Genomic DNA, 18,138 nt, shown 5'->3' with positions numbered 1-18,138 from the left:
TAAATTATGTGGTAATGAAAGTAGAAATGGTCACCATATCATCATGCTTTTTAACATTTTGTCATTGTTGATTATAACCGTATCTGTAGACTTTCTTTTAAAATACCATTACTTTTGTTTTCTGAGTGCTTATCCATCACCATTAGAGATTACCCAGGGACTTCATTTAACCCTCATATTAAAGCTGACTTTGGAACCCTGTGTTTGGATTCAGTATATTCTTGCTAAGGGCCTCTCATATCTCACTACCATTCCCTTAAAAATCAGACACATCTCACCTTTCTCCTCTTTCCATCCTAAGGGAAATTGATCAATATTCACTTTATTATTTTTGATGCTCTAAGAAGTTGTATGTAAGCTTGGCCATCTAATCTATAAAAATGCCTTTTGGTCCTTTTGTAGAGAAGTGAGAACAACAGCAAAACAGTACGGCTTATTAGTTAATAAAATAAATCTTTTGAACTGCATCCTCTCTGTAGGTTCTATACAGCTGTGCGGAAGGAGTCTGGGACAAAATTGGTGGATGGGACCGGCCATAGACCTCACTACAGCCTTCGGACTCTCTGTAGGGCCCTGCGATTTGCAGCCTCCAATCCGTGTGGCAACATCCAGCGCTCGCTCTATGAGGTCTTTGTACAGTCTGTGTTTGGTTGGGAGCTTGTTGGATGGGCACACCATGGGGAAGGAGCAAGCGGGGATGCCCGTGCCAGGGTTGCCAGTGTTTTCTGTTTAGTCAGATGAGCTCAGAACTTTTCATACCGGAACTACCCTGCCCTTTTTCTACCATTGTGTCCCATTTAAAAGTTGTTCTGGGGCTTCCCTGGTGGCGCAGTGGTTAAGAATCCACCTGCCAATGCAGGGGACACAGGTTCAAGCCCTGGTCCGGGAAGACCCCACATGCTGCGGAGCATCTAAGCCCGTGCGCCACAGCTACTGAGCCTGGGCTCTAGAGCCTGCGAGCCACAACTACTGAAGCCCGCCCATCTAAAGCCCGTGCTCCGCAACAAGAGAAGCCCCCACAATGAGAAGCCCACGCATTGCAACGAAGAATAGGCCCCGCTCGCCGCAACTAGAGAAAGCCTGCACACAGCAATGAAGACCCAACGCAGCCAATAAATAAATTAATTAATTAATTGAAATAAAGTAAAATAAATAATAAAAAATATATTCTTTAAAAAAAAAAGTTGTTCTGGGCACCAGCACCACCCGAGAGGTTGAATTTTGTTTCTGAAATAAGTTGGCCTGTTATTGCAGAAGGATAAATAGTGTTACACGTATTTGTGTTTTCTCTAGGGCTTTTGTTTGGGTTTCTTAACACAGCTTGACAGGGCATCGCACCCAATAGTTCAGAAGCTCATCTGTCAGCACATTGTTTCTGGCAATGTTAAAAGTCTGCTGAAGCAGGTAGGTTCTTTTTTGATTTTTGACTTAAATGAAAGGCTGAAATATCAAATTGTTAGCTGTTTTGATTTTGGTTTTGGTGTTTTTGCAAAACTTGTTTCTAATTATAAAAGTTGTCAGTTTGTTCCACAAAATTTTAACATAGGTGGTGAAGATTCCTGATAATCCTGATCTTTGGAGATTTAAACCCTATAGTTAGTCCTTTCCATCTAAATCGTGTGTGTGTGTGTGTGTGTGTGTGTGTGTGTGTATACATATATATATTTAAAAGTTTAAAAATCTTTTTTATATATTCAAGTTCTAATATATGTGTGTGTGTAGATTTATCAAGGTAAATTCTAATACAGGCATACCTCACTTTATTGCAGTTTGCTTTATTGCACTTAGTAGATACTGCAGTTTTTTACAAACTGAAGGTCTGTGGCAACCCTATGTTGTCAGTGATGGTTAGCATTTTTTAGCAATAAAGCATTTTAAAATGAAGATACGTACATCTTTGTTAGACATGTTATTGCACACCTAATAGATTGTAGTACAGTGTAAACATAACTTTCATATGCATTGAGAAACCAAAAAATTTGTGTGACTGGCTTTATTGCCGTATTGGCTTTATTGTGATATTTGCTTTATTGCCGTAGTCTGGAATCAAATCTGGAAAATCTCCAAGTTCTGCCTGTATATATGTAATATAAGTAATATAAATGAAACCGTCTCATAAGAATGTTCTGTAGTTTCCTTTCTTAACCTAACTATATCCTGGATATATTTTTATGTCTGTACCACAGATCACTGTGAGTGACGTGCTTTCTAATTGTCACATACCATTTCATTGGAAGCTTGCGCCACAGTTTATCTGCACACCCCCCTTCTGATTGATGGTTGGGCTTTTTTTCCCCTTTCCTTTCCTTGTTTCTGTTATACACAATAACCATTTCAGTTTGACAGAGGAAATTACAGAATAACATGGGATTGAAAGAGGCTGAGAGAAACTGGCTCACAAACTGACTTGTTTGTCTATTGCTTGCTCTTTAGGAAGAAAGAGCCATTGGGATTGTGGGTACTTTGGATTCAATGTTTTTTCCTTTTAAAAAATTATACAAGTAACACATGAATATATACTTTTGGTAAACTGTGACAACGCTGAGAAAAGACTCAAGCTTGCTTTGATTATTATCGCATTACCATTCCCCTCCACTTTTTTTTTGTATGCTTTCCTCATGCTTATATATGATGGTGGCTTAACAGTTCTTTTTTCTCACTGCTCTTCTGCCCAACTGAGAAGTCCTTAAAAGCAGTGCCTACAACTGTGGCTTCAAGTCAGGGGGCTAAATGTTCTAGAAGAGCACTTTTCTATAGCTATATATCTGACCACCATTTGACCATTTTTGATCTATAAAAATGGCAGTTTTGTATAAATCAGCTTAACTTCCACCATACCTTCAAAAGGTTATGCCATCATCTACAATATTATCCTTAACAAATTAGTTTCTCTGGAGGGTTGCTTTTATTTTTAATGTCTTCTAGGGGATCCAGAACATAGTAGTGCATAGCGCCCCCCTCTCCCCGCCCCAGTACAACACTGGCTATGTTTTGGGAATGTGGTTTATATGAAATACATGTTTTTGACCAAAATACTTAGAGTGGGATGTTTGGTAGATGAGAGAAGAGAACTGAGTCATAAACTATCTGAGAAATTATTTTCATTCAAGTTTTCCCCCATATCTACCTAACCCCACCTGAATTTTAAAACCAGTACATGTTGCCATTTTGTTCTCCTTCCTCAAAGTAATTTTTTTTCATGTTCATTTGTGGGTTTTAATGTTGAAAGCATCCAGAGCAAGCAGCATTCTTGGTGACAGTTTTTTTTCCCACTTTACACCCGTCTCTGAAAGCCATAGTTGTCGTGGGTCTGTGGGTTATTTCTCAATTCTTGTGTCTTTCAGCCTATTCCAGAACCAAAAGGAGGTCGGCTTATCCAGGTGGAAGGCTACTGGATTTCGGTGGGAGACAAGGAACCTACAATAGATGAGACATACATCCTCACGTCTTCCGTCAAGCTGAACCTGAGAGACATAGTCCGAGTGGTCTCTGCAGGGTGTGTGGACCTTTTCTAACACTGCTCTGATGTCTTACCAGCATAGGCATTGCTGAAAGTCTAGTCCTACTTGCTGAACTTTCAAAGGGCTCTATTGTTATTCATTGGCTGAGTGAATAATTATTTTCTAAGTCAATCCTGTCACTTTTCTCCAGACACAAAACATCGTTTCTAGTTGTACCTTTGGTGGGAGCAATATGGACACATTATTTTGGCCATCATTAAGGTTGCTTTTTAGTATTTTGCTGATGGATACTCATTACCCATTACTTGTTCAGTGAGTAACAGTTACTCCTGCTTACTGTTTCTCACTAGTGCAAGAGAGGCTGGGATTACTTTCCTCGGTAGTTTCTGAGGAACCTTTTTTTTTTTTTTTTTGCGGTACGCGAGCCTCTCACTGTTGTGGCCCCTCCCGTTGCGGAGCGCAGGCTCCGGACGCACAGGCTCAGCCGCCATGGCTCACGGGCCCAGCCGCTCCGCGGCATGTGGGATCCTTCCGGGGCATGAACCCGCGTCCCCTGCATCGGCAGGCGGACTCTCAACCACTGCGCCACCAGGGAAGCCCCTGAGGAGCCATTTTTACATAGAAACTTCTCAGGGCTTAAGAAACGTTCCATTAGTAGTGCATAGGTATATAAAAATGTTCTCTTATGAAGATGTTAAATGTTATAGTTGTCCTTTTTTAAATACTACATGATTTAATTCTGGTTTCTATCTCTTTTTTTTCTCTTTTTAATTGCTTTATTGGCTGATCCTTTAAAGAACATATCCAGTGCTGATTCAGGGAGAGACATCAGTGGGTAAAACAAGCCTGATACGGTGGCTGGCCGCAGCTACTGGTAACCACTGTGTGCGTATTAACAACCACGAGCACACAGATATTCAGGAGTACATTGGTTGTTACACATCCGGCTCCTCAGGGAAGCTCATGTTTAAAGAAGGTAAGGTTGTAATTCTGTTCCTTGGGTCTCGTCAAGCAATCTTCATCCTTTCCAGTTGAGGCACAGGATGGACTCCATAATAGCTGTTTTTTCTTTCTCCCTGAGCTGTGTGATGGTTAAAGGGTGATGGTTAGGGCCCCAGCTTCCTTTGAGCCACACTAATCTTGTTGGCTGTACACAGGACTGGGGCCTAGGTTTTTTTGCTTTTTAAAAAATTAATTAATTTTTGGCTGTGTTGGGTCTTCGTTGCTGCACGCGGGCTTTCTCTAGTTGCGGAGGCTACTCTTCATTGTGGTACGCGGGCTTCTCATTTTGCGGTGGTTTCTCGTTGTGGAGCACGGGCTCTAGGTGCATGGGCTTCAGTAGTTGTGGCACGTGGGCTTAGTTGCTCCGTGGCATGTGGGATCTTCCCAGACCAGGTATGGAACCTGTGTCCCCTGCCTTGGCAGGTGGATTCTTAGCCTCTGCTCCACCAGGGAAGTCCTGGGGCCTAGTTTTGAAGAGTGCAGTTGAACTACGTCATTTCCTAGAGAATCAGAAGAGGGGTAAGCATTGAACAGAGGGAAGCTGAGAATAGATGAGAATGTGGTGACTTAAATGAAAGTAGACTTCAGGGGAAAAAGTAAGTTGTAAATGTAATATTCATCAGCTTTGGCTCCCCCTTTGTGCAAAATAAAAAGGAGTGGCTTTCCCTGGTGGCGCAGTGGTTGAGAGTCTGCCTGCCGATGCAGGGAACATGGGTCCGTGCCCTGGTCTGGGAAGATCCCACATGCTGTGGAGTGGCTGGGCCCGTGAGCCATGGCCGCTGAGCCTGTGTGTCCGGAGCCTGTGCTCCGCAATGGGAGAGGCCACAACAGTGAGAGGCCCGCGTACCGCAAAAAAAAATAATAAATAATAAAAAATAAAACGGAGTATGTTTAATTGAAAATTATGCATCCTTGATACTCACAACCACAAATTATTTGGGGACATGACTAGCTGCAGAGAATAATTTGCTTTGAAATTTAATTATAATCTAGGATTTGTTGATTTGTATATAACATTTAAAAAAAAACTTTGGACTAATTTATGCACTAATTTTCAGTATGTATTTCCTCTAAGGTGTTCTTATTGATGCTATGAGAAAGGGCTATTGGATTATTTTAGATGAGTTAAATTTGGCCCCTACCGATGTGCTAGAGGCACTGAACAGACTGTTGGATGATAACCGTGAATTGCTCATAACAGAAACACAAGAAGTTGTTAAAGCACATCCTCGCTTCATGCTTTTTGCTACCCAGAATCCCCCAGGACTTTATGGAGGCAGAAAGGTGTGTAGCATTTGCCCCCTTACTCCTGTTTGTTACCGAATCGAGTAGAAAAGTCGTCTTGGTAAGACTGAGATGTTTTTACCTCTTTTGAAGGATTTTTCTTTTTGTGGTGAATAGCAGAGCATACATTTTGGAAATTAAATGAAAAGGTCCTTTGTATCATGTTGTTTCTGTGCATTTCCCAGATGCTTTCTAGAGCCTTCAGGAATCGATTTGTGGAATTGCACTTTGATGAACTGCCTAGCTCTGAGTTGGAAACAATCTTGCACAAGCGGTGTAGCTTGCCACCCTCCTACTGCAGCAAGTTGGTTAAAGTCATGCTGGAGCTTCAGGTATTCCATCTCTCCATCACTTAGCTTCAAATGGACTGTGTTGATTAGATTTGGTGATCAGAATCTGAGGCTCCCTGGGGTAGAAACAGCCCATCCATCCATTTATTATTTTTTTCAGAGTAAGGATCTTATCTTTAAAACTCATTCCATTAATATCCAGTTTTTGGTTTTGTGTTGTAAATTGGCAATTTAATACCATGTTAAAATTTTTCTGATAATTATATGTGATGACAGTTCCCTACTTGTGGATAATATGGAACATTTTACTTAGGTTGGAATTTGGCATCAACAAACTGCAGTTTTTGTTTTTTAAATGGGTGTAATCCTTGAATGGACATAACTAAAGAGATCCTTTATGTGTGGCTCTCCCTTTTCAGTTCTACAAAGCTACAGTTTTTTTTTTTTTTAAGAATATTCCCCCCCCCCCTTTTTTCCTAAAGATTTCCCAGAACTTACTCATCATCTATTTATTTATTTATTTGTTGCGGCAGATGGGCTCCTCAGTTGCAGTCGTGGGCTCCTTAGTTGCGGCTTGTGGACTCCTTAGTTGTGGCATGCAAAAACTCTTAGTTGCGGCATGCATCTGGGATCTAGTTCCCTGACCAGGGATTGAACCCGGACCCCCTGCATTGGGAGCGTGGAGTCTTAACCACTGCACCACCAGGGAAGTCCCAAGAATATCCCATTTATTTTATGGGGTTAAAAGTGGTTTTTATCAGAATTATACACTGTTAAATTACTTCCTAGAAAGCTAATAATTGCCACTCTTACTACTGTGGTCCCACACTGCGGGATTCATTTTCCTGCGTGTTTGCCACTATTTGTATTATTATTCGTAATTGTTTTCTATGTGTTATATGAGATGGAATTCCATTATTTGTTATGTTCTTTACTTACACATGGGTTTGAACATTTATCTTCAAATGATTGCAGTCCCTTTACTTTTTTTTTTTTTTTTTTTTTGTGGTACCCGGGCCTCTCACTGCTGTGGCCTCTCCCACCGTGGAGCACAGGCTCTGGACGCTCAGGCCCAGCGGCCATGGCTCACGGGCCCAGCCGCTCCGCGGCACGCAGGATCCTCCTGGACCGGGGCACGAACCCACGTCCCCTGCATCGGCAGGTGGACTCTCAACCACTGCGCCACCAGGAAAGCCCTGCAGTCCCTTTACATTTAAGAAAAATTAATCTTAGTGGAATGAATCATTTTTATGGGAGCTCAAATTTGTCAGGAATTTTGTATAAGTTGTACTGTACGCTTGCCATTGCCCTTTTTCATTTGTTTTGGTCCTTTAATAGTCCTATCGCAGAGGTTCTTCAGTGTTTGCTGGAAAGCAAGGCTTCATCACCCTCCGTGATCTGTTCCGATGGGCTGAGCGATACAGATTGGCTGAGCAGACGGAGAAAGAGTATGACTGGTTGCAGCACTTAGCCAACGATGGTATGCTCTCAGCACATGCTCTCTAACTGTGGACTTAGGGCAGATTGCATGCTGTGTTATTACAACAACTCTTGCCCAAATTGTCATCAGTATATATATTTAACTAGGCATTGCAGGAACAGAGCCGTTCTCCCTCAAGTCCTGACTGATGTTGTAAGTGGTCCTATTTCTGCAGGCCTCTGTGCTGTTATGTTTTGGTTGCTAAGGTTTTCTCACTCTTAGCTTCAGGTGGCTACCTGTGGGAGTCAGGATATGGACATAACGCCTTTAGGAGTTTAGGCAGGTGGTTGGTGGGGGTCTTTGAGCACCTTTTATCTGCATTGTGGTGACCATGGAGAGTTATGCTTGCGCCTTAGAGACGTACAGAAAACTGACGGGTTGGATAATACCAGAGTTCTGAGCGAAGGTAGTTACGTCATCTGAGACTCAGGTTTGTTTACTTTGGTTTAATCAATGGGAAGAATTTTTATGTTCCTCTCTGTGCTAGCATAGAAAGCCTTTCTGAATCTTCTGAATTGAAAAGTCTTGATGAGTCCTTAACAGGGTGGTTACTAAGCGTGGGGAGGAAATAAAGCTAACCCATGAGAGTTACATTTTCTCTTCGCTGGGAAAGAGTACAGGGAGGAGCCCCTTTTTTACACTTTCTTTATCGAGGTATAACATAAAATGTAACAGTAAAGGGGGTAAAGTGCTCTGTTATTTCATGTGCAGCTTAATGTATTTTTACATATGTGGGTACCCAGGTAAATCAGCACCTCGGGAGAGATTTAGGATATTTCCAGTACCTCAGAAGATTCCTTCATGGCTCTTGCCAGCCTTAACTCCTAGAGATAGATAATCGCTGCTCTGACATCTGTCACCAGTGATGGATTCTGCTTGAGCTTGTGCTTCATCTAAATAGTATCATGCAGTATGTACTCTTGTGTCTGGCTTCTTTTCACTCAGTCTGATGTGAGATTCAGCCATGCTGTTTTGTACATCAGGACTTCATTCCTTTTAAATTATTACTGTGTTGTAACCCATTGTATGGGAGATACCATGATATGTTTGTCTGTTCTCTTGTTGATGGACATTTGGGTCATTTCTGCTTTTTAGCTATTAGAAAGAAAAGCTGCTCTGAACATTCCTGCGTGTCATTTGGTGCACATGAGTTCATTTGTGTTGGATTACCTAGAAGTCGTGTTGCCAAGGCAGAGGGCAGGCATATCGTTAGTTGTAGTAAGTTCTCCTGGTTTTCCAAAGTAGTTCTTCAGGTTTCCTCTTCCCAGCAGCTAATGCTCCATAGTATCAGTGTCCCTTGGTATTGACACTTGACGGTTCCTTTTTTTTTTTCTTTCAAGGTTTTATGCTTCTGGCAGGCCGAGTCAGGAAGCAGGAGGAGGTTGATGTGATTCAAGAAGTCCTTGAAAAACATTTCAAGAAAAAATTGTGTCCTCAATCCCTCTTCTCCAAAGAAAATCTCCTAAAATTGCTGAGTGAGTAGGCCATCATATCCAGAGGAGAATAAATTGAGTTGTATTCATATTAGAACCTAAATATGTACTCTGCCTTTGATAGGTAAATTGTCTACTCAGATATCCACATTGGAGTCTAAATTCAGCCACGTCGTGTGGACAAAGGGCATGCGGAGACTGGCGATGCTGGTGGGAAGGGCGTTGGAATTTGGTGAACCAGTGCTGCTGGTTGGAGACACTGGGTAAAGTGGGGAGACAGTAACTCGTTTTGAGGGTTCAGTTCAATTCAGTAGAGTTCATGTAGTGTGTGCCCTTCTGGATAAGAGACATGGTAGGGTGCTGTGTTTTGGGGAAGGGCCCACTGAGCCAAGGGGCAGGCGCCCTGTGTTGGCTAGATGCCCTGTGTTGGCCAGCAGTGTCTGTGGCCAGAGCTCCCCTCTCTTGTTGACTGGGGTGTTCGTGGGTGTGTATTTGGAATTCATGCTCCTTGTTAATCTGGTGTGTATCTCTTAACAGGTGTGGGAAAACTACTATCTGTCAAGTGTTTGCGGCCTTGGCAAAGCAGAAATTATACTCGGTCAACTGCCACTTACACATGGAGACATCGGACTTCTTGGGGGGGTTGCGACCTGTGAGACAGAAGCCAAATGACAAGGTTTGTCCTGAGCAAATGATAACATGTTCATTTAAAGAATTGCAGTCAGCTCTGTGCGAGAGTCAACTGTGGGATTTTATTACTGGTGGGGCGTACAGGTTTGATACATACCTTATCTTCAGATTTTCACTGATCTACAAGGGACCTCCACAAGCATCCTGTTAGGCGAGATCTATTCCTGTTCTCCAGTCTTTTTCTGCAGAGCAACTCCAGCAGACACCCACCAGCTACATGTGTATTGTCTTGTGGAGCCACCTGCCCTTTAATTTCACCCTCTTCTTTTCCAAATTATAGGAAGAAATTGACACATCAAGACTCTTTGAGTGGCATGATGGGCCTCTGGTTCTGGCCATGAAGGAGGACGGCTTTTTCCTCTTGGATGAGATCTCCCTAGCCGACGACTCTGTCCTGGAAAGACTCAACAGGTACACAAGTGTAAGAGGTTTACCCTGTGTTTGATGCTTTTGCTGGTCTGGATTTTATAGATATTAATTCTTGTGCACAGTAATGTTCTCCATAGGTACACTGTATTCAGTAAATGTTTGAAAATGATGATGAGCTATTGCTTTTTTTGGCTTTAGCACTCAGTGTCTTTAAGAGACCTAGTTTTTCTGTTTAGCTGTCAATAATCAGAAAGATGGGACTATGGGAGGATAGGGCTAAAACAAACAAGCCCAAGTTAAAATTCTTTTTTAAGGCAAATTACGTGGCCATTATCTTAATTTTTTTTTTCAAAGAACTAGAATCAAAATCCTGGATGTTACAGCTGTAAGGCCTCTCAAAACCCCAGACCAGGACGCTGACCCTCCACACCAGACTTGGCTGGCCACATAGCCCCCTAGCCGCATACTGGTGTCGGATGTGAGAGCATGTGCTTGAGTAAGAAATCAGGCTTTGCTGGAGACATTCAAGCAAAGATGCCTTTCCAGAACAGAAAGGAAACTCATGCATCAGAAAAGGTGACTAGTGAACGTACTGAAAGAATACGGCTGCACAAATGCTGAAATCTGATCAGATAAAACAGTTTAAGAAGTTTCTCAAAACCTACACAGTAAGCCTACGGTAAACCTGCTTTTTGCAGTGTGAAAGACTTCAGGACATGAGAAGTAAAGCCTGAAGTGACCTCACCTGCTCAGAACATTGCTTCCAGAAATGTTTAAAAATGACACGAAGGATATCAATGAGATTTCAGGAATATCCTGTTCAACAGAATGAAGCCCTGATAGCCAGTGCAGGATGCCTTGGCCAACCACGTAGATAAGTCCTGATGGACGGATCCCTGATGAGATACCGGAAATGAGGGCTCACCTAACAGAAACCGCCCGAAAGCAGTAGCCACCGTGTGAACCAGCCATCTGTCCTGACTGGCAAATAAGAACCACTGGAGAAGCAAAATTGCTATTTACCAGAGTAATCAAAATAAGTCTTGTTGTGCAATGAAAATAGTAAGATGCAGCATTTGTTGAGACCTTAAGACTCAGCAGCTTGGTCACTTGATTAGAAAAATAAACCATTGTTTCTTCAAAATAGGTGTTCAGTCATGAGATAGGAAAAAAATTATATTACTAAAAGTAAAATAAATGGAAATAACCTGGGGGGAAAAAAACGAAACAGGGACTTCCTTGGCAGTCCAGTGGTTAGGACTCCACGCTTTCACTGCCGAGGGCCCTGGCTCATTTCGTGGTCGGGGAACTAAGATCCCGCAAGCTGCCCGGTCAAAAAGAAAAAGAAAAAAAAAACCAAAAAACCCAAAACAGAAAACCTCAGATCAGTGTGAATCTTGATGAATACCTGTGTTTCTCTCTTTATCGAGGTATAATTTACATATCATGAAGTGTACCTGTTTTAAATGTATAATTCAATAAGTTATTTTTTTTCTTTCTTTTTTTGGGGGGGGGTTGTTTCTTTGTGTGTGGGGGGCTGGGGAGTTGGGCAGTGGCCACGCCGCGCGGCTTGTGGGATCTTAGTTCCCCGACCAGGGATCGAACCCCGGGCCCCAGCAGTGCGATTGCCAAGAGTCCTAACCACTGGACCGCCAGGACGTCCCCTAATTCGAGTTTTAGTAAATTTACTGAGTTTTGCAGCCACCACAATTCAGTTTACATTTTTATCATCCCAGTAGCATCCCTCCTGTGCATTTACAGTTTATCTTTGATGCCACCTCCTTCTCCAGGCAACTCCTCATCCACTCCATGTCTGTATAGATTTGTCTTTTCAGGAGATTTCATATAAATGGTCTCTTCTTTAACTTTGCGTCAATGTTTTGAGGTCCCTCCATGGTATAGCCTATATCATTAGTGTGTTCCTTTTTGTTCCTCATAGTATTTCATTGTGTAGATAATACCATATTTTTTTATCTATTCACCTCTTCTTGGTACTTGGGTTGTTTCTATATCTGTGAATAACGCTGCCATGAACATTTGCATGCTAGGCTCCCATTTTTTATTTAATTTATTTTAAAATATTTATTTCTTTGGTGGTGCCAGGTCTTAGTTGTGGCTCACCGGCTCCTTAGTTGCAGCACGTGGTCTCCTTAGTTGTAGCATGTGAACTCTTAGCCGCGGCATGCATGTGGGATCTAGTTCCCTAACCAGGGATCAAAACCAGGCCCCCTGCATTGGGAGTGTGGAGTCTTATCCACTGTGCCGCCAGGGAAGTTAGGCTCCCATTTTTTAAAACAAGTGTCTTGACGTAAGTGGGAAAAGGAATTCTTTTTCTTTTGATCAGAACTGTTGTTCCACTACATAGGAATAGGGATAACTATTCACTTTGAAGTTTGTGGCAGGAAACCATTAACTAAAGTGAAAGCTCAGCAAAGGAGATGACTTTTTTTTTTCCTTTTTGAGAACACTGAAGACCACAAAATAGAATACAGACGGCTTTTCTAATCTGACATTCTCCAATTTTTCTTCTAGTGTCCTCGAAGTGGAAAAGTCTCTGTTATTAGCTGAGAAAGGCAACCTAGAGGACAAGGATAATGAGGTAGAGCTGTTGACTGCTGGGAAGAAATTCCGTATCTTGGCAACCATGAACCCCGGGGGTGACTTTGGGAAAAAAGAGGTAAAACTGTGTTCTTGAAGCATAATTTTTTTCTGCCTTTTGACCTCAGCTCACTGTACCCATGAATACAGTATGTAAAAATGGGTCTGGAATTTTATGTGGTAAAAACTGAGTAAAAGATAAAAATCCAGAGAGAGCCATTATAAGGTTGAAAAATAATTCTGACAGATAAAACGTTTCCTTATTTGATGTCTCACTTTTGTATGTGCCTGAAATTTCATTATTTCAATCACTTTGCCTGGCTTTTTACATACCTTAAGGTAACAGAGTCTCATGAGAGCTCTGTGTGGAAGTTATTACGCTAGTTTTATGGATGAGAAAAGTTGAAACTGAAGTTTATTCTCCCGTTCTGCTTCTAGAGTCTACTCTGTTAAACACGAGAGTGGTGATATGAATGACTTAAAGTGACAAAAAAGCAGTCACAGTCAGGATCCTGTCCTGGTTTTGCAGGTGGAGAGTATCTGTTCCCTCAGGGGTCGTGTGGGTCCCCCTCAGACCGTTGGTAAAGGAAAGGGTGAGGGTGATTTCTTCTGTTCAGAAGGTGGTATGAGGGTCCCCCAAGCCCCACGGCTTCCAGGCTCATTAAGCCTCTCAGTGGAGAAGTCTGCGTTGTGTGTGGGACCCTGGTGTGTTCAGGTTAGGGAAAGGGTAGTGTGGTAGTAGGTCAGGATGATGAGCAGAAATGGGTTGATCGGGAGTGAAAGTAGTTAAGATTCTTGGTAACTTGGTGGCTGCCTGAAATGTGAAAATGATATTTAGGGCCTGATTTTCCTCAGTAGCATAAGAAGAAAGATGATCACTGTGCTTTGGGAAATGTACTGGAGGGAAGAAATAACATACAGCACAGTTTCAAAGTATGAAAACAGGCGCTGTGGCACATGGAAATAGCACAGAAAGATCTGATTTCAAGGTTGTATGTGTTAACTTGCCTGTCAGGTTAGCTTAAGTTTTTTTTAGACAGAGATTGCCGGCTTTTACCGAAGGGAAAGATAGCTTTTGGTTCTGCCTGCCTTGCTGCAGAGGGAGGTGGGATCCTGGAACCATGATCCTGCTCAGCCGAGATGGTGCTGAGCAGCACATGCAACCCCTGGTGCCTTTGCTGAGCTGCTCCTGGGTCCAGGCGTTGCTCCTGGTCCTGCTGTGCTAGGCCAGGTAGGCGGAGGATGGAGTTGATCTGTCCAGTAAAAGAAAATCGTTGGTGAACTTTTGTGAGCGGGTGTTATCTGACCTAGGGGGAGGGTAGGATGAATCCAGACTGAGGGCAAAGGCCCTGAGACTGGAGGACTAAACAGTTCTTTGTCATACAAGAGGTAAATATATACCTGTTTGCAATTTCACTCCCTTTGAGCCACATCAAAGTTTTCTCCTTCTACTTCAGACAGCTCTCCCCCATGGGAAGATAGCGTTTATTTTCTCCAAACCACCAGTCAAGTAGCTGAAGGGAAAGTAAAGGGAAGGGCCTTTGCTTAGGGGAAAGTGTTGGGGTTTGAAAGTCATCTACGGGGGCTGAATCCTTCTTGCACTACAGACTCTATAAGACCTTGAAGTTCTCTACCATGATTATAAAGAAAGGGGTGGTAGTATGAGCTCGGGGAGTGTGGTGGAGATAATGAGATGACATGTGGAAGGAGCTGGACAAATAGGTGTTCAGTGAATTATAGACAGTAGTAGAGGTGATAAAAGAAGCACTGGGTACCTGCCACATTCACAGCCAGCATTCATTCAAAGGATTTGTTTTCTAGCTTTCCTCATAGGTATTAAATTCACATTAGAATTTGTGTTCTTTGTAGCTGTCTCCTGCCTTAAGAAACCGTTTTACAGAAATATGGTGCCCTCAAAGCACAAGCCGTGAAGACTTAACTCAGATTATCAGCCATAATCTTCGCCCAGGATTGTCTCTGGGCAGAACAGATCATAAAGGTGAGAGTGTTCGGGTGGTGCCGGTGGGGTGGGTGTGTGTGTTGGAGGGAGGGGAATAGCATGTTTAGCAGTAGGTGTGTATGGCCTGTTCTATGGAGAAGTGATAACAAATAGAGAGATCTGAGGAAGACGTGATACTAGCCTGTTGCCCTCTACCGAAGTATCCCTTCTTCACCTTGCTTCCATCACCGGGTTACTACGTTTTAGCTTTCTGATTGTTTCACCTGTCGGCCATCTTTATATATAAGGCATATTTGTTGGCTAAAGATAAGGAAATGTGGTTTAAATTTTAATCATTACCACCGTTAGAAAATGTTCATAGAATTTTAAACTGCATTTCCTTAGTAGTTGTCACTTTATTTTATTTTAAATTTTCCTTTTATTATGAAAATTTCAAACACAAGGAAAATAGAGTAGTATTTTTAAAATTCTCATAGACTTGTAACCTAAATTTAATAATTCTTAAAATATCCAGTAAGAGCCAAAACATTTATTATACTTTTTTTTTTTTTTTTCAAATTGAGCCTAGATTGCCCTGATTAATCCCATATTCTCGGCATTGAATGGGCTAAATTTAGGACCTAGATCTGGTTCTAAGCCTTGATACAAACTCTAATACAAGTAGTTTTTTGGATCATTTTGCCTCTCTGTCTTAAAGAATATAAAAGGATGTCTGCTTCTTTAAGATTGAGGTTCATGGATATGTTCAGCTTTTTAAAGGCACGCTAAAGCACAGCTTCAAAAACAGGTAGGATAGCTGTGGAGAGTAGGTGCATGGGTCCCAGCCTCATCTGTGGTATATTAGGAAAGATCGGCTCTTTAGTCACCTGAGCACAGACTTCCTTTTAAGAAGGGCCTTTACTGAACCTCAGTATTCACGGGTGTACACAGTGCTGTCTGAACAGCTGGAGTTCCCCTGGCTCCACCAATATCACAGCTACTCAGTGGTGCAGAATTGACTAAGCCTGCGATTCCCAAACTCACCTGGACAACTTGTTTAAATACAGCTTGCAGGGCCCTGCACCTAGGGCTTCTGATTCAGTCGGTCTGGTGTAGGGCATGAGAATTTGCCTTCCTAACAAGTTCCCAGGTGGTCCAATAATATTGGTCTATAGCCCACAATCAGAACTTGTGTGTTACCTTGGTTGTGTGCATTGGTGCATTTATGGTGAAAATTCAAGTAAAAAGAGGAGGAGAAGACAGAAATTGTTAAGCTGGCATGGTTTGTCTTTCGGCTCTGGGTTGGGACTGGGTCGCCCAAGGAGGTAACCTCTGAATCTCATACGGGCTGCTTACTCTTCTGAGCTACTTGGATTGTGATAAGAATGGCGGAGGATGCAACTGCTGTTAAGCTGCCATGTTTGCTGCATCATCGGTGCTTTTCATGTTTAACTGAGCAAACTGTTCCTCCACAGGGCATAAGCACTGGGACCCCTAGGACTTACTCTGAGCCTTATGGCTTGTCCTTAAGGAGCTTGTTTACTCCATGCTTTCCAGGTTGCATGGCAGCAGACATCCCTGGGGAGGCATTAGAGACCCTGAGGGAACATGGAGCATGAGGGAGAAGTGGCTTAATAATTTATATCAGTCTTTTCATTTGGAAATGGATCAGGGTGGCACAGCATAAAAACATTTTTTAAATTGTGTAATAGAAAACAGGAAATTAGGGAATTCCCTGGCAGTCCAGTGGTTAGGACTCCATGCTACCACTGTAGAGGGGCACAAGTTCGATCCCTGGTTAGGGAACAAAGATCCCACGAGCCGCACACCGCCAAAAAAAAAAAAGGAAACTAGACATAGCTTTTCCCCAGATTTTCTTTAAGGATATATATGATTCATTGAATTTAATATTTCAACTGTTATGGATTCTAAATTGATTTAGGGTATTTAAGATATATTTACTGCATCGTCTTAATGAAAATATAAATACCACTGTGGGTACCACTTACTTTCTCTATTATTTTTGGTTCACAAATCTTTATAGTAGTATTATGCATACATGGATAATATAACAAAAAAAGATTCTGTAATGAAACCTTTTCTATATTTGATGTATTGATGAAATTGATGTATTTAAAAAAAAAATTGATCTCTGAAGGGCATGTGGGCTGCTTTTTCCATTCTCAAACTCTCATTGACCAGTATTTCTCAAAGCATTCTCTTTTCATTAAAATGACATATTGTTCAGAGCTTTTCTTTGAGTTGTATTTCTTGAAGTAGAAATTAGGAACTTCCGAGCTCCCATCGGTTGTGGCCAGATTGCTCTCCAGAAAGTTGGCCCCATTCACAGTGCTGCCAGCAGCTTAATTAGTTCCCCAACCAGGGATTGAACCCAGGCCCCAATACTGAGAGCGTCGAGTCCCAACCACTGGACTGCCAGGGAATTCCTGTCATTTTTTTTCTTTTTAATTACAATGAAATCTGTTATTTTATCCTTGTTAATTTAATGGATATTCTAAAATTTCATTTTCTTTTATTACTAGTGAATGGAACATTCTCTGTAGTTTATTTAAAAATAACTATTTTACACATTGCTATTTGTATATTTTTGCATAATATTCCTTAATATATTTATCATGTAGGTTTCTCTCTTCTGTTATCTTCAATATTTGTTGTTAAAAAATACATATATGGGGCTTCCCTGGTGGCGCAGTGGTTGGGAGTCCGCCTGCCGATGCAGGGGACGCGGGTTCGTGCCCCGGTCCGGGAAGATCCCACATGCCGCGGAGCGGCTGGGCCCGTGAGCCATGGCTGCTGAGCCTGCGCGTCTGGAGCCTGTGCTCCGCAGCGGGAGAGGCCACAACAGTGAGAGGCCCGCGTACTGCAAAAAACAAAAAACAAAACAAACAAACAAAAATACATATATGAACCCATCCCATCCACTTTATCTCTGATGATCTTCTGTTTCTTTAATAGTCATGATTTAATTTCTCTTTATTAATGGATAAATTATTTCATTTTCCTTAAGTCCTTGATTTACTTCAGATTTTTTCCACTCTGAAATGTGGATCCAGGTACTCATGTTTAACATCTAGCTTTTGAAACAGTATTTAATTTCTTTCCTCTTGTTAACTAGACTTTCCCCCATGAGTTGTCATTTTACGTTCTTTCTTAAGATTTGTGTTTTTTTCTGTAATTAGTATTTTTCTTCTAACCAGTTTGCAGTGTAGCTTGAAAGCTGTTACTGTATAGTCTACTTTTTATTACAGCAGTGCTGATTCCTCATCATATTTTCTTTTTAAAAAACATTCCTTGGTATTCATACTTTTTAGATAAATGTTTACTATTGACTTTAGAAGTTATATGAAGTACTTTACTAAATTTGATTGTCATTGCTTTGAATGTCTGTGTATGACTTAAAGTATTTTGTTTCCAGACAAATATTTTACAATATGAAATTGTGAAAATTAGAATAGTCATTAACTTGAACCACGAAACATAATTTGTGAATCCTCTAATTTGCTAAATTGTGATTGATGAACAGATGGACCAAACAAACAAAAAACCTAGACTAAATGCCACTGAAATCATG

General features: G+C 41.7%; 1 protein-coding gene and 1 pseudogene across 2 annotated transcripts in view; both read left to right on the top strand.

Moving 5' to 3' along the window:
• MDN1 (midasin AAA ATPase 1) overlaps positions 1 to 18,138 on the top strand; it is a 154,412-nt gene that overhangs the window by 53,541 nt on the left and 82,733 nt on the right. For both annotated transcript variants that reach the window (XM_029224342.1, XM_029224343.1), the window contains 13 exons: positions 480 to 627; positions 1,294 to 1,404; positions 3,345 to 3,496; positions 4,259 to 4,437; positions 5,539 to 5,747; positions 5,933 to 6,079; positions 7,376 to 7,517; positions 8,858 to 8,992; positions 9,075 to 9,213; positions 9,488 to 9,626; positions 9,921 to 10,051; positions 12,542 to 12,686; positions 14,477 to 14,606. In XM_029224342.1, coding sequence (XP_029080175.1) covers positions 480 to 627; positions 1,294 to 1,404; positions 3,345 to 3,496; positions 4,259 to 4,437; positions 5,539 to 5,747; positions 5,933 to 6,079; positions 7,376 to 7,517; positions 8,858 to 8,992; positions 9,075 to 9,213; positions 9,488 to 9,626; positions 9,921 to 10,051; positions 12,542 to 12,686; positions 14,477 to 14,606 — 1,907 coding nt within the window. The remainder of the gene's footprint in view (positions 1 to 479; positions 628 to 1,293; positions 1,405 to 3,344; positions 3,497 to 4,258; positions 4,438 to 5,538; positions 5,748 to 5,932; positions 6,080 to 7,375; positions 7,518 to 8,857; positions 8,993 to 9,074; positions 9,214 to 9,487; positions 9,627 to 9,920; positions 10,052 to 12,541; positions 12,687 to 14,476; positions 14,607 to 18,138) is intronic.
• Positions 10,134 to 10,955, top strand: LOC114896247 (annotated as a pseudogene).

This window comes from Monodon monoceros, unplaced genomic scaffold (assembly GCF_005190385.1).
Source record: "Monodon monoceros isolate NGI ecotype Baffin Bay Population unplaced genomic scaffold, NGI_Narwhal_1 Super_Scaffold_15, whole genome shotgun sequence".
Taxonomy (NCBI): domain Eukaryota; kingdom Metazoa; phylum Chordata; class Mammalia; order Artiodactyla; family Monodontidae; genus Monodon; species Monodon monoceros.
Note: the sequence above shows the minus strand (reverse complement) of the source record. Positions and strands in the feature narration are given on the sequence as shown.